The 25875-nt window shown below is 46.9% G+C and overlaps 1 protein-coding gene across 2 annotated transcripts; it reads left to right on the forward strand.

The window, feature by feature from the left end:
* Positions 1-1511: 1511 nt before the first annotated feature.
* adnpb (activity-dependent neuroprotector homeobox b) lies at positions 1512-25875 on the forward strand. 2 transcript variants are annotated; one of them, XM_079491738.1, is made up of 4 exons: positions 1512-2452; positions 12400-12516; positions 20142-20234; positions 21554-25875. In XM_079491738.1, the coding sequence occupies exons 2-4, from the start codon at positions 12409-12411 to the stop codon at positions 24626-24628; spliced, it is 3276 nt and encodes a 1091-aa protein (XP_079347864.1). In that variant the 5' UTR covers positions 1512-2452; positions 12400-12408; the 3' UTR covers positions 24629-25875. The 2 variants fall into 2 exon arrangements, with proteins under 2 accessions (XP_079347864.1, XP_079347865.1); XM_079491739.1 differs by lacking the exon at positions 1512-2452 and adding an exon at positions 2945-3032.

Below are 25875 nucleotides of genomic sequence, written 5' to 3' on the forward strand. Positions count from 1 at the left end.
TCTTGTCCCCACACGTCTCAATATTTTGCCATTGACAATGAACGGAGAAACGACGTCAGAATTCCGCTAAATATGATGTAAATTAAACATCAAAACATGAAACGCCATTGACAATGAAGGGAAAACGAGCAAATCGGCTAACCAATCGCATGTTGGTGGGAGCTCTTGACCAATAAGGGACCACCTTGTGTATCTTTATAGCAATGTCAAATGTCCGATAACATAAATTGATGTACGATGACAAGAGCGCCCCTCATTTGAAATGAAATGAAATCTATATTTACTCAGGGTATCTGGGCTAAGCTCAAGAACTTGTTTCCAGCCAGGCCCTGCTCATAGAACACATTTCATCGTAGTGGTTCAATGCCTTGTTCAAGGGCACTTCAGCGGTGGTAATTTTTAACGTGTCGGATGGCTGATTCGAACTAGGAACCTTCCGGTATCAAGACCGCGCCGCTATCCGTTCGGCCACCGCTGCCACGGGTGTGATTTTTACAATATAAATTAAGGTCCCAGAGATAGAAATGCCATTAAAATGAGGGTCCGTAGCCTAATGCATGTCAAACTGTGGGTCCTTGAAATTGAGAAAGTCTTCTCTCATGGGGGTCCGGGGGCTAATATTAATATAAGTGTCAATTTGGGGGTCCTTGACATGAAAAAGTTTGAGAACCACTGCTCTACACCAGTGGTTCCCAAAGTGGGGTCCGGGGACCCCCAGGGGTACCTGAGGGAGTTCCAGGGGGTCCCCAGCAAAATGATAGTTTGGAACCAAATGGACCCTTATGGGTCTGTAACTCTGAGAGTGTACAAATTTGTACACTCTCAGAGTTAAATTAACATTGATTTTACAATATAAATTGGGGCCGGGGGGCCAAGAGATAGAAATTCCATTACATGGGGGTCCGTAGAGTAATCCATGTCAAACTGGGGGTCCTTGAAATTAAACGGGTTGAGAAAAACTGCTGGAGCTGTAAAAATCTTCTCTTATGGGGGGTCCCTGACATATCTTTTCAAAGGGGGGTCCGGAGGTCCGCGGGCTAATTAGTGTCCATTTGGGGGTCCTTGACATGAAAAGGTTTGAGAACCACACACACTACTTAGGCTTGGGGCTTTCCCAGCAGCACCACCACTGAGTTTAAGTAGAGGAAAGTAGTCCCGGCCAGTTTGGCAGACTGGAAACTAGTACAGTAGAGCACAGCGCCACCTACTGTTGTAATAGCTTAGGCGGCATGATACACCACCCCGAGGTCGTGTGTGTGTGTGTGTGTGTGTGTGTGTGTGTGTGTGTGTGTGTGTGCGTGTGTGTGTGTGTGTGTGTGTGTGTGTGTGTGTGTGTGTGTGTGTGTGTGTGTGTGTGTGTGTGTGTGTGTGTGTGTTCAGACCCTCTGCAGGGGAGGAGGAGGAGCGCCAGATGTAGTCCCACCACGGCGCATGCGCTGTGCCCCAGTGAGGCTCTCAAACAGGAGGGCGCCTGCTAGTGACTGAACTCCGTCATGACACCTTTGGGCTTGTTGTTTACCCGTTGCTACAAAATGTCAGTTGTTACTGTCAGTTAGACCTACCGCACGTATACACACACGACAGGTTAACCGACGTCTTAATTAACTGGCTTAATTGGAAAACACCAATTAACCGTTTTGTTTTAATGAGCGGACCTCCCACGAAGAGAAGAAGAAGCTCACAATGAGTTTATGTTTTTTATTTTTTTATTTTATGCTAATCGAACATATGTCACTTCCGCCCTTTCATTTGCGCCATTTTGGATCGGGCAGCTTCTAGCCTAGTAGAGAGAGAGAGAGAGAGAGAGGGGTGTATGTATTGTCTTCTTGTCAGAGAGAGAGAGAGAGAGAGAGAGAGAGAATGGAAACGCATTATCAGTTATAGCTCAACAACAATCGTACTAATAGATAGGCAGCTAGTTCACACACAACAGTATTTATATTGTTGTATTGTCTTTGAAGAGGAGGAGGAGGAAGGTCCGTATGCGTTTTGATTGAACAACAACAGTCTGTCTGTCTGTACCGTAGCTGTCGTCATGCCGACGGGAATGGAAGGTTTATTATTTGAGCTAATGAGGTTTTAGTAGTAGTGGATAGCACCTACCGCTCCCCTCCATCCATACATCCATCCAAACATCCTGCTGACCACCAGGACACACACACATCTGATCCCCCCCACCCACCACCCCGGTGTGTGTGGTGTGTGTGTCGGCGAGAGGAAGGAACCAGGAAGGTTCAGAGGTGGTTCTGATCAGATCTACCAGACCTCCCCTGGCTGGCAGCAGTGCTCTGGGCTGGCTGGCAGGCAGAGGCAGTCTGCGACCGCTGGAAGGAAGGAATACTAGCCTACTAGGGCCGGGGAGAGAGACTACCAGGGCCGGAGAGAGGGAGAGAGACTCTCCTGACTTGAGGTGTGATCAACGGACGGACGGACTGGGATCTGAAAGAATCAGGTAATTGATTTTAGGTAAAGTTGTTCGAGGCTGTAGAGCAGCGAGCTACACTTATAGGAGTCGGTTAGCAGCGGTTGGTGGTTGTGGTGGAGATCTAGCCTTAGATTTTAGAGTCTCGTAGATTAATATATTTTTTCGATTCTGACAATGTCAGAATCGATCAAAATCCATCTACGAAGACTAAAAATCTTATTCTATAGTGGCGATGCAAAGAAAGCAAAGAGCGGCGCCGTGTTAAAAAAAAACGGGTAACAACTTGGGCTGTCACGTTATTAAGCCCGCTCTGTGCGTCGCCGTGCGGCGGTGCCGCGCCGCCGATCAACAAGTCCACGGCGCGTTGCGTCCCCGGCGCGGCCTGGGCTTGGAGATCTGACATTTTCGAGGGCCGCGACACCGTCCGACGGGACGTATATATACATACACACATCGGGGCTTTTTTAGGCTGTATTTTCTAAAACGGGTTGAAAACGAATCGTTTAAAGTGTGAACTAGTCCCGTTCTCCCGGCGAGGGGTAGCAGGACGAGCGGGAGCTGTGTTGTGTCGGGATAAAAGTACAACGGCAAAAAACGCCGAGAATAAGTGTGTTATTATGATTGTTTTTAATTGTTTTTAAGCCCATGTTGTTAGCCCCCGGAGTTAGCTTAGCACGCTAACCCTAGCTCGTTGTGTTTGCCCTGCTCTTTGTCAGATAGACGGTGTCGGCTGTGGATCCTGATCCAGATGTTCATTAATAACATCACATTATTACAATCTAATAATACAGCAACAACTGGCGACCCCTTCTTAAACCTTTAGAAACATGTTGTCAAATGTTTAGTTATAACGTTACTACTATAGTTCTCTTAAATGTCGGCCGACCACACATTCTAACCATAGTTTTGAGTGTAAGTGTAATAACCAAGACACCTCCTCCCAGTTAATTAAAAAGAATAGCTTCTAATAAACACACATGGTGAATATATATTTATATAATGAGGGATACAATGATACATTATCTGATCATTCATTCAGCACGAGTTGGAGGACTGTGTGTGAGCGGCCAGGTGACATATCGGGGTCGTGATGTTTGATACGAAACCGTCATGTCACCTGGTCAAGTCAAGTGGATCATGTACTGTACTGTACACACACACACACACACACACCACCACCACCAGTATTATGATGAGTGTGTGTGCACTGTGTGTATGTGAATAAGTGCTTTGTCAAGTGACACACCTATCCTAGATTAGAAAGGGTCTAGAACGTGTTGACCCCCCAGCCCCTGAGAATGAGATGCAGCTCATTCATTCATTTAGTGTCTGTCAAGTTGAACATCAAGTAGTTGTAGGCTCTATCTGAAGTCAAATTGAATGTCACCGGTCGTGACTCATGAGACGATTATTGTTTCCCTGGAAAAGAAACCTTGAGACATTGTAGGCTCAGCATCATGTTAGTAATTGGCTGGACATTACACAGCTCTGTCAGCTGGGGTTAGTTAGGTGAAGGTGTGAAGGCCCTTCCTATCCTCTCCTTTTTCTCCTAAAGTCGACAAGGAAAAAAAACTCTTGTTCTGCCGGCTTCTCCTCTTGCCTCCCTCCCCTCTCTCGCCCTCTCGCCTCCTACTCACTCCCACTTGCCTGTTCTCTCCTTCCTCTCTCGCGTCCTTTCCTTTCCTTGTTTCTCCCCTTTGCTCTCCCCCTCCCCTGGCTGTCTAGTCCTCCTCCTCCCTCGCCTCACCCTCTCTGCCTCCCCTCCCCCTCTCTTCCTTCTCTCCCTCTCCCTCCCTCCCTCCCTCCCTTCTCACACACAGCGTCTCTCTCTGCCTCCCCTCCCCCTCTCCCTCCACTCCACTTCCCTCGCGCTCGCCCTGTCCTCTCCCTTCCTCATCTCCTTTCCTTCTACCCTCCCTCATTCACTCGCTCAGCCTCCCCTCTCTCTCTCATCTCCCTCACTCCCCCTCCCTCTCTCTACCCATCCTCTCGCTCGCTCTCACTCACTCCCCTCCCCTTCCTTCATCCCTCCCTCCCTCCCTCCCTCCCAACAGCCCTCTGTCTCTCTCACTCCCTCCCTCCCTCCCTCCCTCCCAACAGCCCTCTGTCTCTCTCTCACTCCCTCCCTCCCAACAGCCCTCTGTCTCTCTCTCACTCCCTCCCTCCCAACAGCCCTCTCACTCCCTCCCTCCCAACAGCTCTCTGTCTCTCTCTCTCACTCCCTCCCTCCCAACAGCCCTCTCACTCCCTCCCTCCCAACAGCCCTCTCTCTCTCCCTCCCTCCCTCCCTCTCAACAGCAATCTCTCTCCCTCTCCTCACTCCCTCCCTCCCTCCCTCCAACAGCCCTCTCTCGCTCCCTCCCAACAGCCCTCTGTCTCTCTCCCTCTCCCTCCCTCCCAACAGCCCTCCCTCCCTCCCTCCCTCTCAACAGCCCTCCTCCTCCCCTCCCTTCCCCCTCCACTGCAGACATATTGTAGAGGCTGCAGCTGACTCAATAGGAGGCGCCATTCTGTGATTGCATAGCCAGGCAGGCAGGGAGAAAAGGGGGCAGGCAGTCGGTAAAGGAAGCCTTACATAATGGAGTCAGAGCGACTCTCTAGCGCCATCTATGAGTAGTGGGAGGAAACTGGGGAGAGAGAGAGAGAGAGAGGGGAAGTGGGCGAGGGTGTGTATCTGAGTCTCTCCCAACACTGCCCTCTGTATTTGTCTGAATGTGAGACAGACGGCAGGCAAGAAAGTCAGTCAGACAGACGGACACAACCACACACACACACACACACACACACACACACACACACAGAGCATTCAGCTCAACACCAGTCCTATGGTGAGTCTACTCTAAACCATACAATTCTCCTGTCTCTTTTGTGGCAGTTTCTAGAAGGGAAATAGGCAGAGGTAGGAATTGTTGGGAGCCAAGCAGGCCGTTGTTGTCGCTAACGCGTGAAAACATGCTTCTGTTAGTATATGTCACCACTTTTCTAGCTGCTAATGACATGTGGTCATAGTAGTGTATCATTGACCTTTGACCTTGTTACTACAGCTAACTATTAGCTTGTACATGTTTTTTTTAATCCAAAGGAAAGTTACCACACTGAGCTAAAGCAGTGTCCCATGCCCATTCTGCTGGCATTGAGTAGTAAGGGCTGCATGTGTTTGGTCCGACGTACTAACACCCCTACGAGTCCGACTCCCTACCCACAACCCAACCCTAAACCAAACCTCACAGGAAGCCACAGGTTAGTTGTAACCTGCCACACATGTTGGGAACCACGTGGCGGTTTAGTTTTAACCTGCCATGGGTTAGTTTTAAACTGCCGTGCAAGTCGGGAGCCACAGGTGAGATTCCCATTTAGACCTGAGACCATATTCTAAAAATGTCTTCTAAATCATGACAGTTTTCTGCAAAACCTCATGTTTCTATGTCAGTGGTGCTCAACCATTTCCATGTCAAGGACCCCCAGAATTGTCTGTATTTGACCGCGGACCCCCATCTGTAAATATGTTATTCCAGGGAGGGACCCCGCCCCCAGAAGCAAAGATTTGAGTTAAAAACGTTCGCTCTGAAAGAATATATATTCAAAGATTTGCGCCACATTTTCAAGAATTTAAAAAAAATAGCAGATCTACGTGTTTGTAGATCTGCTATTTTTCAACATACCTGTAATGCTTAAAACACCAAAAGGGGTTCCCGTCCAGAATGGGTTAAGCCGCAGCACGGGTAACCTAACCGGCAGCACATATCGGGAGCGGCCGTGTTGTCGAACTAGTAGTTCGTTAGTATGTCTAACCAACGTATACATACACCCCTTGAGTAAGACCTTACTAGTATTATTATTAGTTAGTATGTCTAACCAACGTATACATACACCCCTTGAGTAAGACCTTACTAGTATTATTATTAGTTAGTATGTCTAACCAACGTATACATACACCCCTTGAGTAAGACCTTACTAGTATTATTATTAGTTAGTATGTCTAACCAACGTATACATACACCCCTTGAGTAAGACCTTCTGGTAACTAGTGGTACGGTTGGCTAATGAAGCAGCCCATTGAAGGAGTAAGACCTTCTGGTAACTAGTGGTAAGGTTGGCTAATGAAGCAGCCCATTGAAGGAGTAAGACATTCTGGTAACTAGTGGTGAGGTTGGCTAATGAAGCAGCCCATTGAAGGAGTAAGACATTCTGGTGGTAACTAGTGGTACGGTTGGCTAATGAAGCAGCCCATTGAAGGAGTAAGACATTCTGGTGGTAACTAGTGGTAAGGTTGGCTAATGAAGCAGCCCATTGAATGAGTAAGACATTCTGGTGGTAACTAGTTGTAAGGTTGGCTAATGAAGCAGCCCATTGAAGGAGTAAGACATTTTGGTGGTAACTAGTTGTAAGGTTGGCTAATGAAGCAGCCCATTGAAGGAGTAAGACATTTTGGTGGTAACTAGTTGTAAGGTTGGCTAATGAAGCAGCCCATTGAAGGTGATAACACTAACCTATTGGTGACATGATGTCTTAGTGACTTGGTGCTGTGGACATTTCAAAGGTTTTGTTTAGCTTGGTCTATTTTCAACCTGCCTTTCCACTTATGAGTCAAGTGGGTCTTCTTGGCTAGACTAGTGGCTAGACGATCCTGATTTGTTTTTGTGAGCTTTTTGTTTTGCCTTTTATTGATAGGACAGTAGGCTGACAGGGATTGGGGAGAGAGCTGGGCAGTGACATGCAGCAAAGGCCATCGGGACTCAACCCCGTGACTCGCTGTCAGGCTAGGGCGGCTCAGGGGTAGAGTGGCCGGATGGTAACCGCAAGGTTGCCAGTTCGAACCCTGTGGGCTCCCCCAGAGTTGGTGTCGAAGTGTCCTTGAGCAAGACACTGAACCCCTTATTGCTCCCGATGTGCTGGTTGGTGCCTTGTATGGTTTCCCCTGTCATCAGTGTATGAATGTGTGTGTGTGAATGGGTGAATGTAATGCACATTCACCCAATCTATGTACAGCGCCTTGGCTAAAGGCACTATATAAATGCACCATTTACCATTGCAGCCTACAGTAGGTGCCCGGACCGCGGCGCTATGCCATCGGTCCAGGCCTCCCCCCTACAGTAGGTGCCCGGACCGCGGCGCTATGCCATCGGTCCAGGCCTCCCCTAAATATCTTGAGAACCACCTGACCGATGGTGTGAAGTTGGCTGAATCCGCTTGGCAGTTGTCCAGAACTATTACCTATTTGATTCAAGTTTATATTTGACAGCATGTAACATACTTACATACACACATAAAGATATACACTTTTTCCCCTATTCAACATCTTTCAAACGGGTGTCCCTAGTTTGAGCATGTCATACTTAAAATAAATGGTTAAAAAATATAGCCAATCTACTAGCTCACAACGTGTCACATTTGCGACGCATTGTGAGCTTGCTTGGCTATATTTTGAACCCTTTCTCGTACGGTTGCTCAAAATAGGGACACCGGTTTGAAAGTGGTTACAAATCAGGACAAATGGCCTGCATAATAAGTACCACAGACGAATAACAGTCTAAGTCCACACTATTGATCCATAATATATAAATGATAGATAAGGGTTCAGGACAACGAGGCCTTTTCGTGGAGGGGTCAGTCTGAAATTTGGACTTAGACTGTTTTTCGTCTGTGGTACTTATTGCCAATACCGAATTTGTTGTCATATAACCCATTCTGGGCAGGAACCCCTTTTGGTGTTAGCATTATGTTATGCTTTAGCTATTGAAAAATCGAAGAACGACTGACATAGAAACATAGCTTTTTCAGAAAACTATCAGGATGTAGAAGACATTTTTAGAATCTGATCTCAGGTCAAAATGGGATAATATACATATCAGTCTGTCTCTAATCTAGAGGTTTATGTCTTGGCATGTAGCATTGACGCTCTTATCCAGAGTGACTTACAAAGTGCAAGATCAGAGTAAATGGCATCGAGTAAATAAGAAAACAATTATACACCTGACCTAAGTGATACAAAGTAGCTAAAGGATACCAGGTAAAAACTAGCATGTGTCCTGGACCGTGGCTCAGCTGTCCATCCTGGACCGTGGCTCAGCGGTCCAGGCCTGGACCGTGGCTCAGCGGTCCAGCCTGGACCGTGGCTCAGCGGTCCATCCTGGACCGTGGCTCAGCGGTCCATCTTGGGCCATGGCTCAGCGGTCCAGGCACCCTGGCTGTGGCAGTCCAGTCTGGTGACACGCCTGGTGACACGCCTGGTGACACGCCTTTACTGCGTGTCACCCCCCCCCCATCTCTCTCCCCATTTCCTGTCAGCCTACTATCTATCCCTCTATAAAAAAGAATATATATAAAATAAAGGCGAAAGCCACAAAAAACAAACATAAAAAAAACCCTAGCATTTGTCTACTAGACTCTTTAGAGTCTAGACAAATTAATTGTATTTGTGGACAAATCGTTTCTTTTCTTTTCAGTATGTTTACTTCCATGACTTACTGACAACGTGCAGAAATGTGGTTGGTTAGCAATATTAGCTGTGGACGCACACGCACACACACACAAGACTGTTCTAGACTACTTGCCCCTATGAGCCCTCCTGTAAAACTAGTCAACAAGTCAAGAAGTGAAGTGATGATGTAAGAATGTTGTGGGTGAGGTAGAGTCTGAAGAGGTTGAGTTGTCAGATGTGGAATAATGATGTCTTGAATGTTTCATACGGAGTATGTTTTTGCTTCTTTAGAAATAGCATACATTGGGGCACCTGCTGGCCTAGCGGTCCAGGGCAGGCCCATGCCACATATAGGCTCTGTCACGTGTTCGAGTCCCGTTCATGACGACCTTTGCTGCGCGTCTCCCCCCCGTCTCCCTCTCCCCTGTCAATCTTCACTTGTATCTATCAATAAAGGCACCTAAACAAACATAAACAAACTTTAGAAAAACAGAATACCATACATTTTATTCCACATTCTCACTGGAGATATCACAAGGGCTTTGGCAATTTCACAGATAGTAACTCACTCGATACTAGTTGGCTCATGTTTGACTAAAGGCTGAATTATGTTTCCGTGCTGAGATGTTGATGTTAACTACATCGTAGCTGCCTACAGCATTCAGTATTTCAGCCGTGACGTGAGCGCCCCCTCCAGAGATACTTCCGGGTCCTACTTTTGTGTCGCTTTTGTGTCCCCATAGAGTTATACTGTGTCGCTCCGCCGGACTAAATCTGAGACGAAAACAACCACGAAAGTCTCATTTTACCGCTTTCCTTTCCTTGCAACAACAAAGCTACTGGTCTCCCAAATCTGGCTGACAGGCCGTCTGCCCCACACTGAATTAATACTATCGCCAGTTTATTTCATTGTTTCAACTAAATCCTCATTAATGCGAACTAGATTCAACATACTCAACCCTGCACACATTCTAAATATGCCCCTGAAATATTGTACTGAGCAAATGGACTGTTACCACCTTCAATAATAATGATGATAATAGTCTTTATTGTCTCCACATCATATATTTTCTTTGTCATGGACACTTGAACATTAATAATTCTACTCTAGTTGGAAGCATTAAGACCCTCAATGGCTAACTTTCTGAAAAATAATGTCATTGTAAAAGGATTCACGCGTTTAGATATTCTATTTACAATGAGATGCGGACGGGAGCTGGTGCCACTTGGACCCGGACGTAACGTAGGACTACAATATGACGTCGGACTTAAATACTGAATAGCAAGTGATTTGTAGTTCTGTGAAGGACTGTGCTGTGCATTCGTTCGTGGTGGTGAAGAGGTTTGTAGAGACTAGAGTTTAGCAAAGTGACCCAACTAAGCAGTCCATGAGGACCATGTAGCCCCGCCCCCTACACCTAGTTTAATTTTTGAAGACGGACCTGAAAGGTATATGATCATAACGTAGCCCTCTGAGCAGTGTGTACCTACCTAGTACACCTCAGTAGTACAGATTAGAATCAATAATTGAGTCTCGCAAGCTTACAGAAAACCTTTACCACAGAGGTGGGCACTCAGGGGCGGCCTTAGGAATCTGGAGGCCCGTTTCAAGACCATATATGAGGCCCCCATATACCTATGACATCATTATTCTGTTGATACAGCCGTATTGATACAAATAGTTTGACTGTTCATTATCACACGCAGCGCAGCCATTACTCTCCACAATTAGCAACAACAACACCACCTCTCCTCATCCTGTCGTTCCTTCACAGTTAAAGTGTCTCCTCTTTACCTCCCAATGCTGCACATTTTACCCTGCAGGTTATTAACATAAGTGGCAGTGAGTGAGCGAGATAGAGAGAGAGAGAGGGCCAAGAGTGGCGGGGGTTGAGTGACCCCTGATGTTCAGTTGGAGCTTGGAGGCCCCCCCCTGAGGGTGGAGGCACGTTTCAATTGAAACTGGTGAAACATACGCTACGGCAACCGGAAATGGATCAGTGCATCGATACATAAACCTGCTTGCCGTCGCAGCCCTTTCTACTACGGCAGAACGTACACGTACACGTAGTGACTACAACGCCATGTCATAACCATGTTTATTGAAATTATAGCTGTCATACATTTACACAGATTGCTCCATCACCTCTCTTATGCTGTGTAATGTGTTGGCATGCCCCGAATGAAGAAATAACACCAATACCAAATGTCATATTAACCATGTTTATTAAAAAGTTTTTTAGAATAAGACAGATTGCTCCATGCAGCACCTTCCTCTTTCCACTGCTGATCATGTCCAGCGCATGTAAGAATTAAGCAATATCGGCAAGTTAGCTGACGCCCGACGGGGTGTTTTAAAAAAGAATAATGTGTTTTATGTTTGACACACGCTGCATAGCCATAGACGCATCACCATGGGAACCAAACATGGATGGGAACCCGTTGCCGATGGCTGTTTGCTTAACGATTTTGACAGCTACGGCGAATGCGTCATAGCCGCCGTACCTCCGCCTAGCGGAGCCGTCCTGAAAACCGCCATTGCTTAATGTCTTTTTGAACTAATGTAAAGGAAGGGACAATTTAACCCATTTTGGGCGGGAACCCCTTTTGGTGTTAGCATCATGTTATGCTTTAGCTATTGAAAAATAGCAGATCTACAAGCTCGTAGCGCGCCACTCGGTCTGCTGTTTTTTGAAAAATCGAAGAACGACTGACATAGAAACATAGCTTTGTCAGAAAACTGTCAGGATGTAGAAGACATTTTTAGAATCTGATCTCGGGTCAGAATGGGTTATAAAGCCCAGCATTATAACCCGTCCTCTCCTCCAAATGTGACTCATTAGTACCATTAGACCCACAGATGTTGTCAGCTTACCTCACATCTGGCTGAGCACAGCCGTTTTGTGGTGACACCAGGACGAAGATCAGCAGGACGGCTTGTAGGTTCGAATCACACAGCGCTGTGTTGTGGATACAAATCTGTAGCCTAGTATATGGCTTCGTAACAGGTGATACGATAGGTAAATTGTGTCCTGTAAGAAGTCCTCTTCCACAGTTTGCTCACTGACTTGCCGTCCCGCTGACAGTTGAGTAATTTCCCCAAATTCAAGGTACCAAAAGTTAACTCTGAACTAGGTAGATCTGCCTTTAGCTTCTGTGGCCCTGATACATGGAACGACCTACAAAAGACATTAAAATTGACCACATTGGTACCCTTGCATCGTTTTAAAACCTTGGTGAGCATACACTACAAACAGACCCCCATAATATGTAACTGTTTTTAAGATCATTCACAATGTAATTCACAACGTCTACCTTTTGTTTTTCTTTTCCTGATCTTCTGATATATTGTGATGTTTTTCTTTGTGATTGTATTACTTGACGACACTGAAAATGAGTTTGATTACTCTTAAATAAAACTTGAATGAATGAGAGTGCAACGAGCACCTGTCCAAACTCTTAGTACTCAGTTCCTATTGACTTGTGTGGTCACGGTGCTTCCAAACTTGTTCCTGACACGCCGTGTCTCTCTCTCTGTGTTTGTGCTCCCCAGGTGGCCAAGATGTTCCAGCTCCCTGTCAACAACCTGACCAGCCTACGGAAAGCCAGGAGGAATGTCAAGAGGGTCCTGGGAGACATCGGCCTGGAGTTCTGCAGAGACCACATAGAGGTGAGCACCACAGACTTATAACGATGCACCATCCTTCAAAACAGCTTTTTGCTCAGTGAGCATGCTGCAAAAAAAAGGGGGGGGAAAAGTAATTTATTTAGTTTTAACCCATTCTGGGCGGGAACCCCTTTTGGTGTCTTAAGCATTATGTTATACTTTAGCTATTGAAAAAGAGCAGATCTACAAGCTCGTAGCGCGGCACCGAGTGCCGCGCTACGAGGATCAACATATTTTCTGATGGGAGTCGGCGGCCAATTACATATAATTTTGGGGGTCCTTCACATGTAATGGTTTGAGAACCACTGATATAGAAACATGGGTTTTTTCAGAAAACTGTCATGATTTAGAACAGGGGTTCTCAACCCGTGGGTCGCGACCCCCTCGGGGGGTCACCAAATTATTTTAGGGGGTCCCCAAATTATTAAAAAAAAAAAAAGATTATTTGTTTAATTTTATTTTCACGATTTTTCAAAAATAGCAGACCTACAAGCTCGTAGCGCGCCACTCGGTGGCGCGCTATGAGCTTGTAGATCTGCTATTTTTCAATAGCTAAATTATAACAATGCTTAAAACACCAAAAGGGGTTCCCGCACAAAATGGTTTAAGGTTATTGTAGCAGTCAATTTATATTGGGGGTCGGGAGGGGGCGGGGCGGGGGTCCCGAGACGTTGCCAAAGCATTTCCGGGGGTCCCCGGCCAAAAACGTTGAGAACCCCTGGTCTACAGTTGTCTGTGGGATGTGAGTTTTCTCACAGACCCATTCCCAGCGCCCATGGCTCCCGGGTTGAACGATACAGTTAATATAATTTCTAATAGTATTATAAATGATCCTGACGTGACATTTATAATGACTACGGAGCTTATTACTCCCCAAACATATTTGTTTCATGTGATCCATAATGATAGCTAATGAGAACCCATTTAGACCTGAGGCCGATTTATTAAAATATAATCTTCTAAATCTGACAGTTCTCTGAAAAAACAATGTTTCTATGTCAGTGATGCTCAACCTTCTTTCATGTCAAGGATCCCCAGAATTATCTGAGTTTGGCCGCGGACCCCCATCTGAAAATATGCTGTTCCAGGGACCCCCCCCCCTGATGCAAAGATTTGAGTTAAAAAACGTTCGCTCTGAAAGAATATATATTCAAAGACTTGCGGCACATTTTCACGATTTTTCAAAAATAGCAGATCTACAAGCTCGTAGCGCGGCACTCGGTGCCGCGCTACGAGCTTGTAGATCTGCTATTTTTCAATAGCTAAAGTATAACATAATGTTTAAAACACAAAGGGGTTCCCGAACGAATGGAGACGAAACACAAAACCTGTTCTACACACAATCGTTTGAGAGCCTCGTCCTCTGATCTGGATTTCAATCATTCTACTTGAATGTGAAATCATCCCGTTTACTTACTCCATTCAGACCCCAATCAGAGGTGGTCGTCAAAAGACAAGTCTTACTCCATTCAGACCCCAATCAGAGGTGGTCGTCAAAAGACAAGTCTTACTCCATTCAGACCCCAATCAGAGGTGGTCGTCAAAAGACAAGTCTTACTCCATTCAGACCCCAATCAGAGGTGGTCGTCAAAAGACAAGTCTTACTCCATTCAGACCCCAATCAGAGGTGGTCGTCAAAAGACAAGTCTTACTCCATTCAGACCCCAATCAGAGGTGGTCGTCAAAAGACAAGTCTTACTCCATTCAGACCCCAATCAGAGGTGGTCGTCAAAAGACAAGTCTTACTCCATTCAGACCCCAATCAGAGGTGGTCGTCAAAAGACAAGTCTTACTCCATTCAGACCCCACTCAGAGGTGGTCGTCAAAAGACAAGTCTTACTCCATTCAGACCCCAATCAGAGGTGGTCGTCAAAAGACAAGTCTTACTCCATTCAGACCCCAATCAGAGGTGGTCGTCAAAAGACAAGTCTTACTCCATTCAGACCCCAATCAGAGGTGGTCGTCAAAAGACAAGTCTTACTCCATTCAGACCCCAATCAGAGGTGGTCGTCAAAAGACAATTCTTACTCCATTCAGACCCCAATCAGAGGTGGTCGTCAAAAGACAAGTCTTACTCCATTCAGACCCCAATCAGAGGTGGTCGTCAAAAGACAAGTCTTACTCCATTCAGACCCCAATCAGAGGTGGTCGTCAAAAGACAAGTCTTACTCCATTCAGACCCCAATCAGAGGTGGTCGTCAAAAGACAAGTCTTACTCCATTCAGACCCCAATCAGAGGTGGTCGTCAAAAGACAAGTCTTACTCCATTCAGACCCCAATCAGAGGTGGTCGTCAAAAGACAAGTCTTACTCCATTCAGACCCCAATCAGAGGTGGTCGTCAAAAGACAAGTCTTACTCCATTCAGACCCCAATCAGAGGTGGTCGTCAAAAGACAAGTCTTACTCCATTCAGACCCCAATCAGAGGTGGTCGTCAAAAGACAAGTCTTACTCCATTCAGACCCCAATCAGAGGTGGTCGTCAAAAGACAAGTCTTACTCCATTCAGACCCCAATCAGAGGTGGTCGTCAAAAGACAAGTCTTACTCCATTCAGACCCCAATCAGAGGTGGTCGTCAAAAGACAAGTCTTACTCCATTCAGACCCCAATCAGAGGTGGTCGTCAAAAGACAAGTCTTACTCCATTCAGACCCCAATCAGAGGTGGTCGTCAAAAGACAAGTCTTACTCCATTCAGACCCCAATCAGAGGTGGTCGTCAAAAGACAATTCTTACTCCATTCAGACCCCAATCAGAGGTGGTCGTCAAAAGACAAGTCTTACTCCATTCAGACCCCAATCAGAGGTGGTCGTCAAAAGACAAGTCTTACTCCATTCAGACCCCAATCAGAGGTGGTCGTCAAAAGACAAGTCTTACTCCATTCAGACCCCAATCAGAGGTGGTCGTCAAAAGACAAGTCTTACTCCATTCAGACCCCAATCAGAGGTGGTCGTCAAAAGACAAGTCTTACTCCATTCAGACCCCACTCAGAGGTGGTCGTCAAAAGACAAGTCTTACTCCATTCAGACCCCAATCAGAGGTGGTCGTCAAAAGACAAGTCTTACTCCATTCAGACCCCAATCAGAGGTGGTCGTCAAAAGACAAGTCTTACTCCATTCAGACCCCAATCAGAGGTGGTCGTCAAAAGACAAGTCTTACTCCATTCAGACCCCAATCAGAGGTGGTCGTCAAAAGACAATTCTTACTCCATTCAGACCCCAATCAGAGGTGGTCGTCAAAAGACAAGTCTTACTCCATTCAGACCCCAATCAGAGGTGGTCGTCAAAAGACAAGTCTTACTCCATTCAGACCCCAATCAGAGGTGGTCGTCAAAAGACAAGTCTTTTGACGACCAGGACGTTCACACGCGTTGTATGGCGTCTATTAGGGGTGTCAAAAAATCGATTCAAATTAGAATCGCGATTCCGTTATGAACGATTCAAAACCGATTCATATATATTTTTTTTTTAGATTTCTTTTTTCTGGTTACAGTTACAGGAGTTTTCACTACATGGTGTTTGTGATATGAAATGTAAGCTCACCCTAATCACAGTAAACATCATGTCTTCTGTCATTTTCAAGTTACTGTAGTCACTTCAGTTCAAGACTGGAGTAGATTGTGATGAAATCCTATGTATTGAATCGAGAATCATAGAAAATCGTTTTGAAGCTGGAAAAAAATGCGTTTGAATTTAAAAAAAATCGTTTTTGAATCGAATCGTGACCCCAAGAATCGGAATCGAATCGTGGGACACCCAAAGATTCACAGCCCTAGCGTCTATCTTGACAAACGTATAAGACGCCGAGAGGCTAAAGCGGGGAAACGTTTAGCTGTCAGACTCGCTGCTTTAGTCGTTGTCTGCGTGAGAATCACTGCTCCAGGCCAGAGTACTGCTTTGTTATATTTTATTAAAGTTAACCCATTTTGGACTGAGGTCGATTAAAAAAAAAAAAAGGCTTAAAAAAACCTATGTTTCTATGTCAGTGGTGCTCAACCTTTTTCATGTCAAGGACCCCCAGAATTATCTCTATTGGGCCACAGACCCCCCATCTCAAAATATGTAGTTCCAGGGACCTCCCAGAAGCAAATATTTTAGTTAAAAATGTTCGCTCTGAAATATATATTCAATGATTTGCGCCACATTCTAACGATTTTTCAAAAATAGCAGACCTACAAGCTCATAGCGCGCCACTCGGTGGCGCTCTATGAGCTTGTAGATCTGCTATTTTCCAATAGCTAAATTATAACATAATGTTTAAAACACCAAAAGGTGTTCCCGCCCAAAATGGGTTAAAACAGTTCATCGCCACAGTGAATCACAGCATAGGATAGCATAGTAAAGCGATTGCGGTCAACGGAGTTGGACCTTCCCCGTTCACCCCCTCTCTCCTTCCATTCATGAAATGCCGCCTCGCGAACAGCTGACTTTACTATGAGTGACGTAGGCTAGTAGCACGCAACACCACGTGACCCGTATAACTGTCACCAACACACGTCTTACACGTACAGTAGGACTCATGGCTATTTGTATTTATTTGATGTATTGCCATGTTGTTTTGTTCTTGCTTACTGTAAATCGCTCTGGATTAAGAGCGTCTGCTAAATGCCTAAATTGTAAATTGTTATCAATGTAAACGGGGTGCTATGAACATGTCTTAAAACCCCTAGGGTAGGTACCCTCACATGTTCTCCCCGTGTCCCCTAGGGTAGGTACCCTCACATGTTCTCCCCGTGTCCCCTAGGGTAGGTACCCTCACATGTTCTCCCCGTGTCCCCTAGGATAGGTACCCTCACATGTTCTCCCCGTGTCCCCTAGGGTAGGTACCCTCACATGTTCTCCCCGTGTCCCCTAGGGTAGGTACCCTCACATGTTCTCCCCGTGTCCCCTAGGGTAGGTACCCTCACATGTTCTCCCCGTGTCCCCTAGCGTAGGTACCCTCACATGTTCTCCCCGTGTCCCCTAGGGTAGGTACCCTCACATGTTATCCCTGTGTCCCCTAGGATAGGTACCCTCACATGTTCTCCCCGTGTCCCCTAGGGTAGGTACCCTCACATGTTCTCCCTGTGTCCCCTAGGATAGGTACCCTCACATGTTCTCCCCGTGTCCCCTAGGGTAGGTACCCTCACATGTTCTCCCCGTGTCCCCTAGGGTAGGTACCCTCACAAAAACATGCAGTAATCCTGGTCTCTAAACTGCCTCCCCCTGGCCAGCCGGGGCGCCTGATGGAGGGGAAAGGAACTGGTTGGAATAACCTGTTCCTTCCACGCGCTACGTCCAACCAGGGAAACTCCCCCCTGTCAGGTGTAAAGGAGCAACTTGGACACTCAGGCATGAAGGAAGCATGAGTTCAAGTCCGTTGCTCTCCCCATGTCCCCCATATATGGAGACTAGGTTGGCGGAGGGTGTGTAGAGCCCAGGATCACATTAGATAATTTACACAGTGGTGAAAAATGGGTTACAAAATCGTGGGATAAAAATTAATTTAAAAAAAATATATTTCCTGGGATGATGTTTATGAATATTCTGATGTGCATCTTGCTTTCATTCATTCATTTGTTGACTTCTGCCTTTCATCGCTGCTTTCCTTTGGTTAAATCCAGGAAGAAAGCTGGTTGGTTTGGTTTGGTTTTGGTTTGGGTTGGTTTCTTTGGAAACCATGGTTTACAACAGGTCTCCAAAAATCCTCTATTCTGGTGACATGTGGGGGGGGGGGTGACATGCAGTAAAGGCCGTTGGGAGCGGGAGTCGAACCCGCGGCACACTGCCAGACTGGACTACCAGCCAAGGTGCCTGGACGGCTACGCCAGCCGCCCGGGAGTGTTTACCTGCTGAATTAAAGCAGCGTGTTGATTATCATCACATTCAAGGTATCGCACAGTTTAGCATCATGCTGTCGTTTGGAAAGAGGAGAGAAATCTTTGCTTTTTGAATAATAATGTATTTCATGTCTTCCCTGTCTTTCTGTCTCCATCAGGACTATAAGGACTAATGTCTTAATCATGTCTTTCTGTCTCCATCAGGACTATACAGACTAATGTCTTAATCATGTCTTTCTGTCTCCATCAGGACTATAAGGACTAATGTCTTAATCATGTCTTTCTGTCTCCATCAGGACTATAAGGACTAATGTCTTAATCATGTCTTTCTGTCTCCATCAGGACTATACAGACTAATGTCTTAATCATGTCTTTCTGTCTCCATCAGGACTATACAGACTAATGTCTTAATCATGTCTTTCTGTCTCCATCAGGACTATACAGACTAATGTCTTAATCATGTCTTTCTGTCTCCATCAGGACTATACAGACTAATGTCTTAATCATGTCTTTCTGTCTCCATCAGGACTATACAGACTAATGTCTTAATCATGTCTTTCTGTCTCCATCAGGACTATACAGACTAATGTCTTAATCATGTCTTTCTGTCTCCATCAGGACTATAAGGACTAATGTCTTAATCCTGTCTTTCTGTCTCCATCAGGACTATAAGGACTAATGTCTTAATCATGTCTTTCTGTCTCCATCTGGACTATAAGGACTAATGTCTTAATCATGTATTTCTGTCTCCATCAGGACTATACAGACTAATGTCTTAATCATGTCTTTCTGTCTCCATCAGGACTATAAGGACTAATGTCTTAATCATGTCTTTCTGTCTCCATCAGGACTATACGGACTAATGTCTTAATCATGTCTTTCTGTGTCCATCAGGACTATAAGGACTAATGTCTTAATCATGTCTTTCTGTCTCCATCAGGACTATAAGGACTAATGTCTTAATCATGTCTTTCTGTCTCCATCAGGACTATAAGGACTAATGTCTTAATCATGTCTTTCTGTCTCCATCAGGACTATAAGGACTAATGTCTTAATCATGTCTTTCTGTCTCCATCAGGACTATAAGGACTAATGTCTTAATCATGTCTTTCTGTCTCCATCAGGACTATAAGGACTAATGTCTTAATCATGTCTTTCTGTCTCCATCAGGACTATAAGGACTAATGTCTTAATCATGTCTTTCTGTCTCCATCAGGACTATAAGGACTAATGTCTTAATCATGTCTTTCTGTCTCCATCAGGACTATAAGGACTAATGTCTTAATCATGTCTTTCTGTCTCCATCAGGACTATAAGGACTAATGTATTAATCCTGTTTTCTGTCTCCATCAGGACTATAAGGACTAATGTCTTAATCCTGTCTTTCTGTCTCCATCAGGACTATAAGGACTAATGTCTTAATCATGTCTTTCTGTCTCCATCAGGACTATAAGGACTAATGTCTTAATCATGTCTTTCTGTCTCCATCAGGACTATAAGGACTAATGTCTTAATCATGTCTTTCTGTCTCCATCAGGACTATAAGGACTAATGTCTTAATCCTGTCTTTCTGTCTCCATCAGGACTATAAGGACTAATGTCTTAATCATGTCTTTCTGTCTCCATCAGGACTATAAGGACTAATGTCTTAATCATGTCTTTCTGTCTCCATCAGGACTATAAGGACTAATGTCCTAATCATGTCTTTCTGTCTCCATCAGGACTATAAGGACTAATGTCTTAATCCTGTCTTTCTGTCTCCATCAGGACTATAAGGACTAATGTCTTAATCATGTCTTTCTGTCTCCATCAGGACTATAAGGACTACACTCCCCCCGATGTCTACATCAAACACACTAACTGGGACGATGTGTGCGTGTGGGATCCGTCGCACACTAAAGTCCAGGTGTGTGTGCTTACAGATCTATTGAGATATTGTTTGTCTGTCTGAAATTCTTCATTGGGAATAAGGAGGGAATATACAACAAGACAACAGACAGAATATACACTAACACTTCATACACTGAGACAACAGACAGAATATACACTAACACTTCATACACTGAGAACAGACAGAATATACACTAACACTTCATCCACTGAGACAACAGACAGAATATACACTAACACTTCATACACTGAGAACAGACAGAATATACACTAACACTTCATACACTGAGAACAGACAGAATATACACTAACACTTCATACACTGAGACAACAGACAGAATATACACTAACACTTCATACACTGAGAACAGACAGAATATACACTAACACTTCATACACTGAGACAACAGACAGAATATACACTAACACTTCATACACTGAGAACAGACAGAATATACACTAACACTTCATACACTGAGAACAGACAGAATATACACTAGCACTTCATACACTGAGACAACAGACAGAATATACACTAACACTTCATACACTGAGAACAGACAGAATATACACTAACACTTCATACACTGAGAACAGACAGAATATACACTAACACTTCATTCACTGAGACAACAGACAGAATATACACTAACACTTCATACACTGAGAACAGACAGAATATACACTAACACTTCATACACTGAGACAACAGACAATTCAAAGTTCCACTTCAACCAGACAAAGGGAAACAAATCAAAAAGCAAACAGACACTATAGTAAAATATGCACACTTAGTGGAGGTGGAGGTTCAATGTGACATCAGAAAAAGAGAAGAGAACCTCATCTGCTCCAAAGGTTTATTATTGACGACGTTTCAAGCCAAAGCTCTTCATCTGGTCAAACTCATCTGGTCAAACTCATCTGGTCAAACTCATCTGGTCAAACTCATCTGGTCAAACTCGTCTGGTCAAACTCGTCTGGTCAAACTCATCTGGTCAAACAAAAGAGTTTGACCAGATGAGGAGCCTTGGCTCGAAACGTCGTCAATAAGAATCCTTTGGAGCAGATGAGGGTTCTCTTCTCTTTTTCAAACAAATCAAAAAGAAAACGTACAACAATAATAACAGTTTTAGTACTTCAATTATGTAACTAGACTTGTCTACATAATAACAGCAACATACATTCTATATATACACACAGGCACACACACACAGGCACACACACACAGGCACACACACAGGCACACACACACACACAGGCACACACACACACGTACGTACGAAACCGAGGATAGTGACTGATCCTCTTGTTCTCTCCGTCTTCGTGTCGTTCCAGGACTACCGGTCGAAGCCTTTCTGCTGCTCCGGCTGCCCGTTCTCCTCCAAGTACTTCTCGGCGTACAAGAGCCACTTCCGCAACGTGCACAGCGAGGACTTCGAGGCGCGCATCCTGCTCAACTGCCCCTACTGCACGTACAACGGAAACAAGAAGACGCTGGAGACGCACATCAAGCTCTTCCACATGCCCAACAACGCCATGCACCGGCCGGGCGCCGTGCACGGCCACGGGGGCATGATGCCCGGCGTGGCGGGCATGATGGTGATGAAGGACGGCATGCTGAAGCGCAGCGGCGACGGCGGCGTGGAGCAGGCGGTGTACTACTGCAAGAAGTGCACGTACCGGGACCCTTTGTACAACGTGGTGCGCAAGCACATCTACCGCGAACACTTCCAGCACGTGGCGCAGCCCTACCTGGTGAAGCCGGGCGAGAAGGCAGCAGCCGCGCAAAACGGCGGCACGGCGGGGGAGGCGGCGACCGGCACGAACAATGTGAGCCACCCCGTCACCGCCGCCTCCAGCAACCAGATCCACTGCAAGAAGTGTCTGTTTGTGCCGCGGACCTACGAGGCGCTGGTGCAGCACGTCATCGAGGACCACGAGAGGATCGGCTACCAGGTGACGGCCATGATCGGACACACCAACGTGGTGGTGCCGCGGCCCAAGTCCAACCTCATCCTGCTGCCGCCCAAGACCATTGGGGACAAGACCATCATCGGGATGGGTCCCAAGGGCGCCGTGATGGCCTCCACGCGGCCGCTCAGCACGCAGATGAGCAGACTCGTCATCCCGAACAAGATGGGCATGAACTCTCAGGGTCTCCTGTCGGGACTGAAGCAGAACACTCTGGGCTTGAAGCCCGGGACCACGCAGTCGTTCTCCATCGGCGGGCAGCAGGTGAGGATCACGTTGCCGGGCAACGCCCACGTCTCCGTGCCCCAGCAGTCTCAGGCGGCCAAGCAGCTCATGTCCGGCGGCGGCCTGCGCGGCTCCATCGTGGTCAACGCCTCGTCCTCCTCGCTCAAGTCCAACCCGCTGGGCTCCCGCGTTCAGGCGGCCGCCACCACCGTGGCCTCCGTGCCGGGCAAGAAGGGCGGCCCGTCCTCCCTGCTCGGCACGTCGTACACGCAGAAGTGGAAGATCTGCACCATCTGCAACGAGCTCTTCCCCGAGAACGTGTACAGCTCCCACTTCGAGAAGGAGCACAAGGCGGAGAAGGTTCCCGCCGTGGCCAACTACATCATGAAGATTCACAACTTCACCAGCAAGTGTCTGTACTGCAACCGCTACCTGCCCAGCGACACGCTGCTCAACCACATGCTCATCCACGGCCTGAGCTGCCCGCACTGTCGCGCCACCTTCAACGACGTGGAGAAGATGGTGGCCCACATGCGCCTCTCGCACCCGGACGAGGTCATGGGCCCGCGCACGGACTCCCCGCTGACCTTCGACCTCACGCTGCAGCAGGGCAACCCCAAGAACGTGCAGCTCATTGTGACCACGTACAACATGAGGGACGCGCCTGAGGAGTCTGTGGCGTTCCACGCCCAGAACAACACCACCTCCACCGTGCTCACGTCCTCGGCCGCCGCCATCACGCCGGGCAAGCGGGCGTCCCCCGACGGCACCACGCCACCAAAGAGCGGTCCGCTGACGGCCGTGCCCTACAAGAAGGACGTGGGCAAGACCCTGTGCCCGCTCTGCTTCTCCATCCTCAAGGGCCCCATCTCGGACGCGCTGGCCCACCACCTCAGGGAGAGGCACCAGGTCATCCAGACTGTCCACCCGGTGGAAAAGAAACTGACCTATAAGTGCATCCACTGCTTAGGGGTGTACACTAGCAACATGACTGCCTCTACCATCACCCTGCACCTGGTGCACTGCCGCGGCGTGGGGAAGACCCAGAACGGCCAGGAGGCCCGGGCGTTCCCCTCCGCTCGGGTCAACCAGGCCATGAGCAGCGCCCTCAAGCGGGCCGGCTTCGAGGGCGCCGTCGCCACCGACCCACCGAAGCGGAGGAGAGGACCGCCGGGCGAGAGGGCCCACCCGCTGGGCAGCACCGGCCCCTACACCTTTATAGAAAACCCGGACGAGCCCGTGGTCCTAGCGCTCGACCCCAAGGGTCACGAGGACGAGTCGTACGAGTCGCGGAAGTCATTCCTAACGCATTATTTCAACAAGGAGCCGTACCCGACGCGGCGGGAGGTGGAGAAGCTGGCGGCCAGCCTGTGGCTGTGGAAGTCGGACATCTCCAGCCACTTCGTCAACAGGAGGAGGAAGTGCACCCAGGACTGCGAGACGCAGGAGGCCAGCGTTCTGCTGGGCTTCAACATGCACGCGGTCAGCCAGCTCACACACGAGCTGGCGTTCGGCCAGGACTGCACTGTGCTGCTGGAGGAGGAGGGCCACGTGGCTGCCCAGGAGGGCCACGTGGCGGCCCAAAGGAGGACGTCCAGCACCTGCCGGGGCATGTCGGAACAGGCCCGGCACCGACGCAGGGAACTGATTGCTGCTAATGGCGGCGTGGAGCCGCCGCCGTCACCAAAGGGAACGCCGGCTGTCGCCGCCAGGCCCAACGGCACCAACAGAGACAAAGCCAAGACAATCAACAGCACCTTAGAACAGAAGAGGCCTCTGGACCTTTCCGAGCCCATCGCCATAGACTCCGACAGTGACGAGGAGGAGGAGGAGGAGGGGGAGGAGGAGGAGGAACAGCAGGAGGATCAGATGGAGGGAGAGGCACAGGTCCCTCTGCCTGGAAACGACAGGCTTACGGGAGTCGAGGAAGGAGTGAAGGCTGGCGCGGAGGCCCCGGTTGTTTCAAAACTAGAGGATGTATCTGATGATGATGACGATGAGGACGATGATGATGATGACGATGATGAGGACGATGAGGACGAGGACGAAGAGGAGGGGGCTCATGTAGAGAACGGCTTTGGACCCACCGCGGCCGCTGAACGGCCGGCGGCGGCTAAAGGCCGAGACAGTCTACCCATCATTATTCCAAAGTTCGTGCCATCCTCTGCACGAAGCGGGAAAACCAGGGCCCAGCTCGGCAAACAGCAGGTCTGACCGACGGACAGACGGACGTCACTAAGGACGTAACTAAGGGCACACAGACATGGATAGAATGACTCACACACACAGTCCACTCAGTGACTTTAGGGTTTGATTCATTCATGCCAACAACTCTGCCTCACTTTAAACAGAAGGAGCTCGGCTGGCCAAGCGCCCCGCCCCCGGTCGGTCGCATCGAGATGGGAATCTTGAAAGAAAGGGGTGAGAGTGATAAAGAGAGGGCTCGTCCCTTTCTGCTCAAATCAAGCCACCCAGTGACAGTTAAAGGCTAATCTAAAGCTACTTAAGTACACAACAAGCAGCTCTGAATTATGTAAAGGTTTGTGAGCAACAGTTTTTCATACCCGAGTAGGAGGGAAGGTACAAAGACAACACTGAAGTTACACCAAACGATAGGGGGGTAAAAAACTAAAATACTTTACTACATTGAGATAAGTACTTGATGTTTATTTAGCTGCCGAGCTCATACTCGTGGCTTAAGACATCGAATTGTTGTTAATTACTAGCTTTTAAGCTGACAAGATAATCTTAAGAATCTTTGGTTTTTCATGTAGTTATCCTGGGATAGGTAGTGTATATTTGTACAGTCTTTTAGACATGTTTGGAGAGAAGTTGCTGTACATGTACTCTTAAAATATTTGCTAAGTGTGTACAAGCTAGCCTCATAATATGTTCTATATTGTTTCGCTAGACAAATAGGTGTCGCTTTGGTGGCTGGTATTTTTCCTGTATCTCCAAGTTTATTTTTTAACAAAACAAAAAAAACGTTTTTTTTAATTTTATTTCATTCTTTTTGTTTTTTGTTGCTAAATAATATATCTATATATAAATGCAGATTAAATAACAAAAAAAAAGATTTTGCTTTTGTTTTTTTGCTGTTGACCGATCATGTCTTTATTTTGCAGTTAAGTATTTTCTTATTTTATTGTTTTGTTCTAACTGAAAGAACAGAGTATTCTCTCTCAGCATTCTGGGCTTCTGTTCTTTTATCTCTTGCAGTCCTTTGCTCAGCAGTGGCCTGGACTGGAGTTGCTTTGTATCATTTTCATCTTGAATTGATTTGAATTTGCCCCACAATTTATGGACAGGATACACTTTGCTGATGCCTCTACGACAGAGCATCCCCCCCCCCCCCCTAATGAAACTGTTCAGTGTGTGTTTCAATTTGTGTGTATTGGTTTAGTTCATCATTATGTTTCATTTTTCACTTAAGCATTTATGAACAATAAAGTGCTGTATTG

The sequence above is a fragment of the Electrona antarctica genome (assembly GCF_951216825.1).
Source record: "Electrona antarctica genome assembly, chromosome: 2".
In the NCBI taxonomy this organism is placed as follows: Eukaryota; Metazoa; Chordata; class Actinopteri; order Myctophiformes; family Myctophidae; genus Electrona; species Electrona antarctica.

Bases quoted from the DNA above. Each gene is read 5' to 3' on its own strand.
- adnpb (XM_079491738.1), top strand. From the start codon at position 12,409: ATGTTCCAGCTCCCTGTCAACAACCTGACCAGCCTACGGAAAGCCAGG. The intron at 12,517-20,141 runs GTGAGCACCACA...TGTCTCCATCAG, and splicing joins TCTGCAGAGACCACATAGAG to GACTATAAGGACTACACTCC. The intron at 20,235-21,553 runs GTGTGTGTGCTT...GTGTCGTTCCAG, and splicing joins CGTCGCACACTAAAGTCCAG to GACTACCGGTCGAAGCCTTT.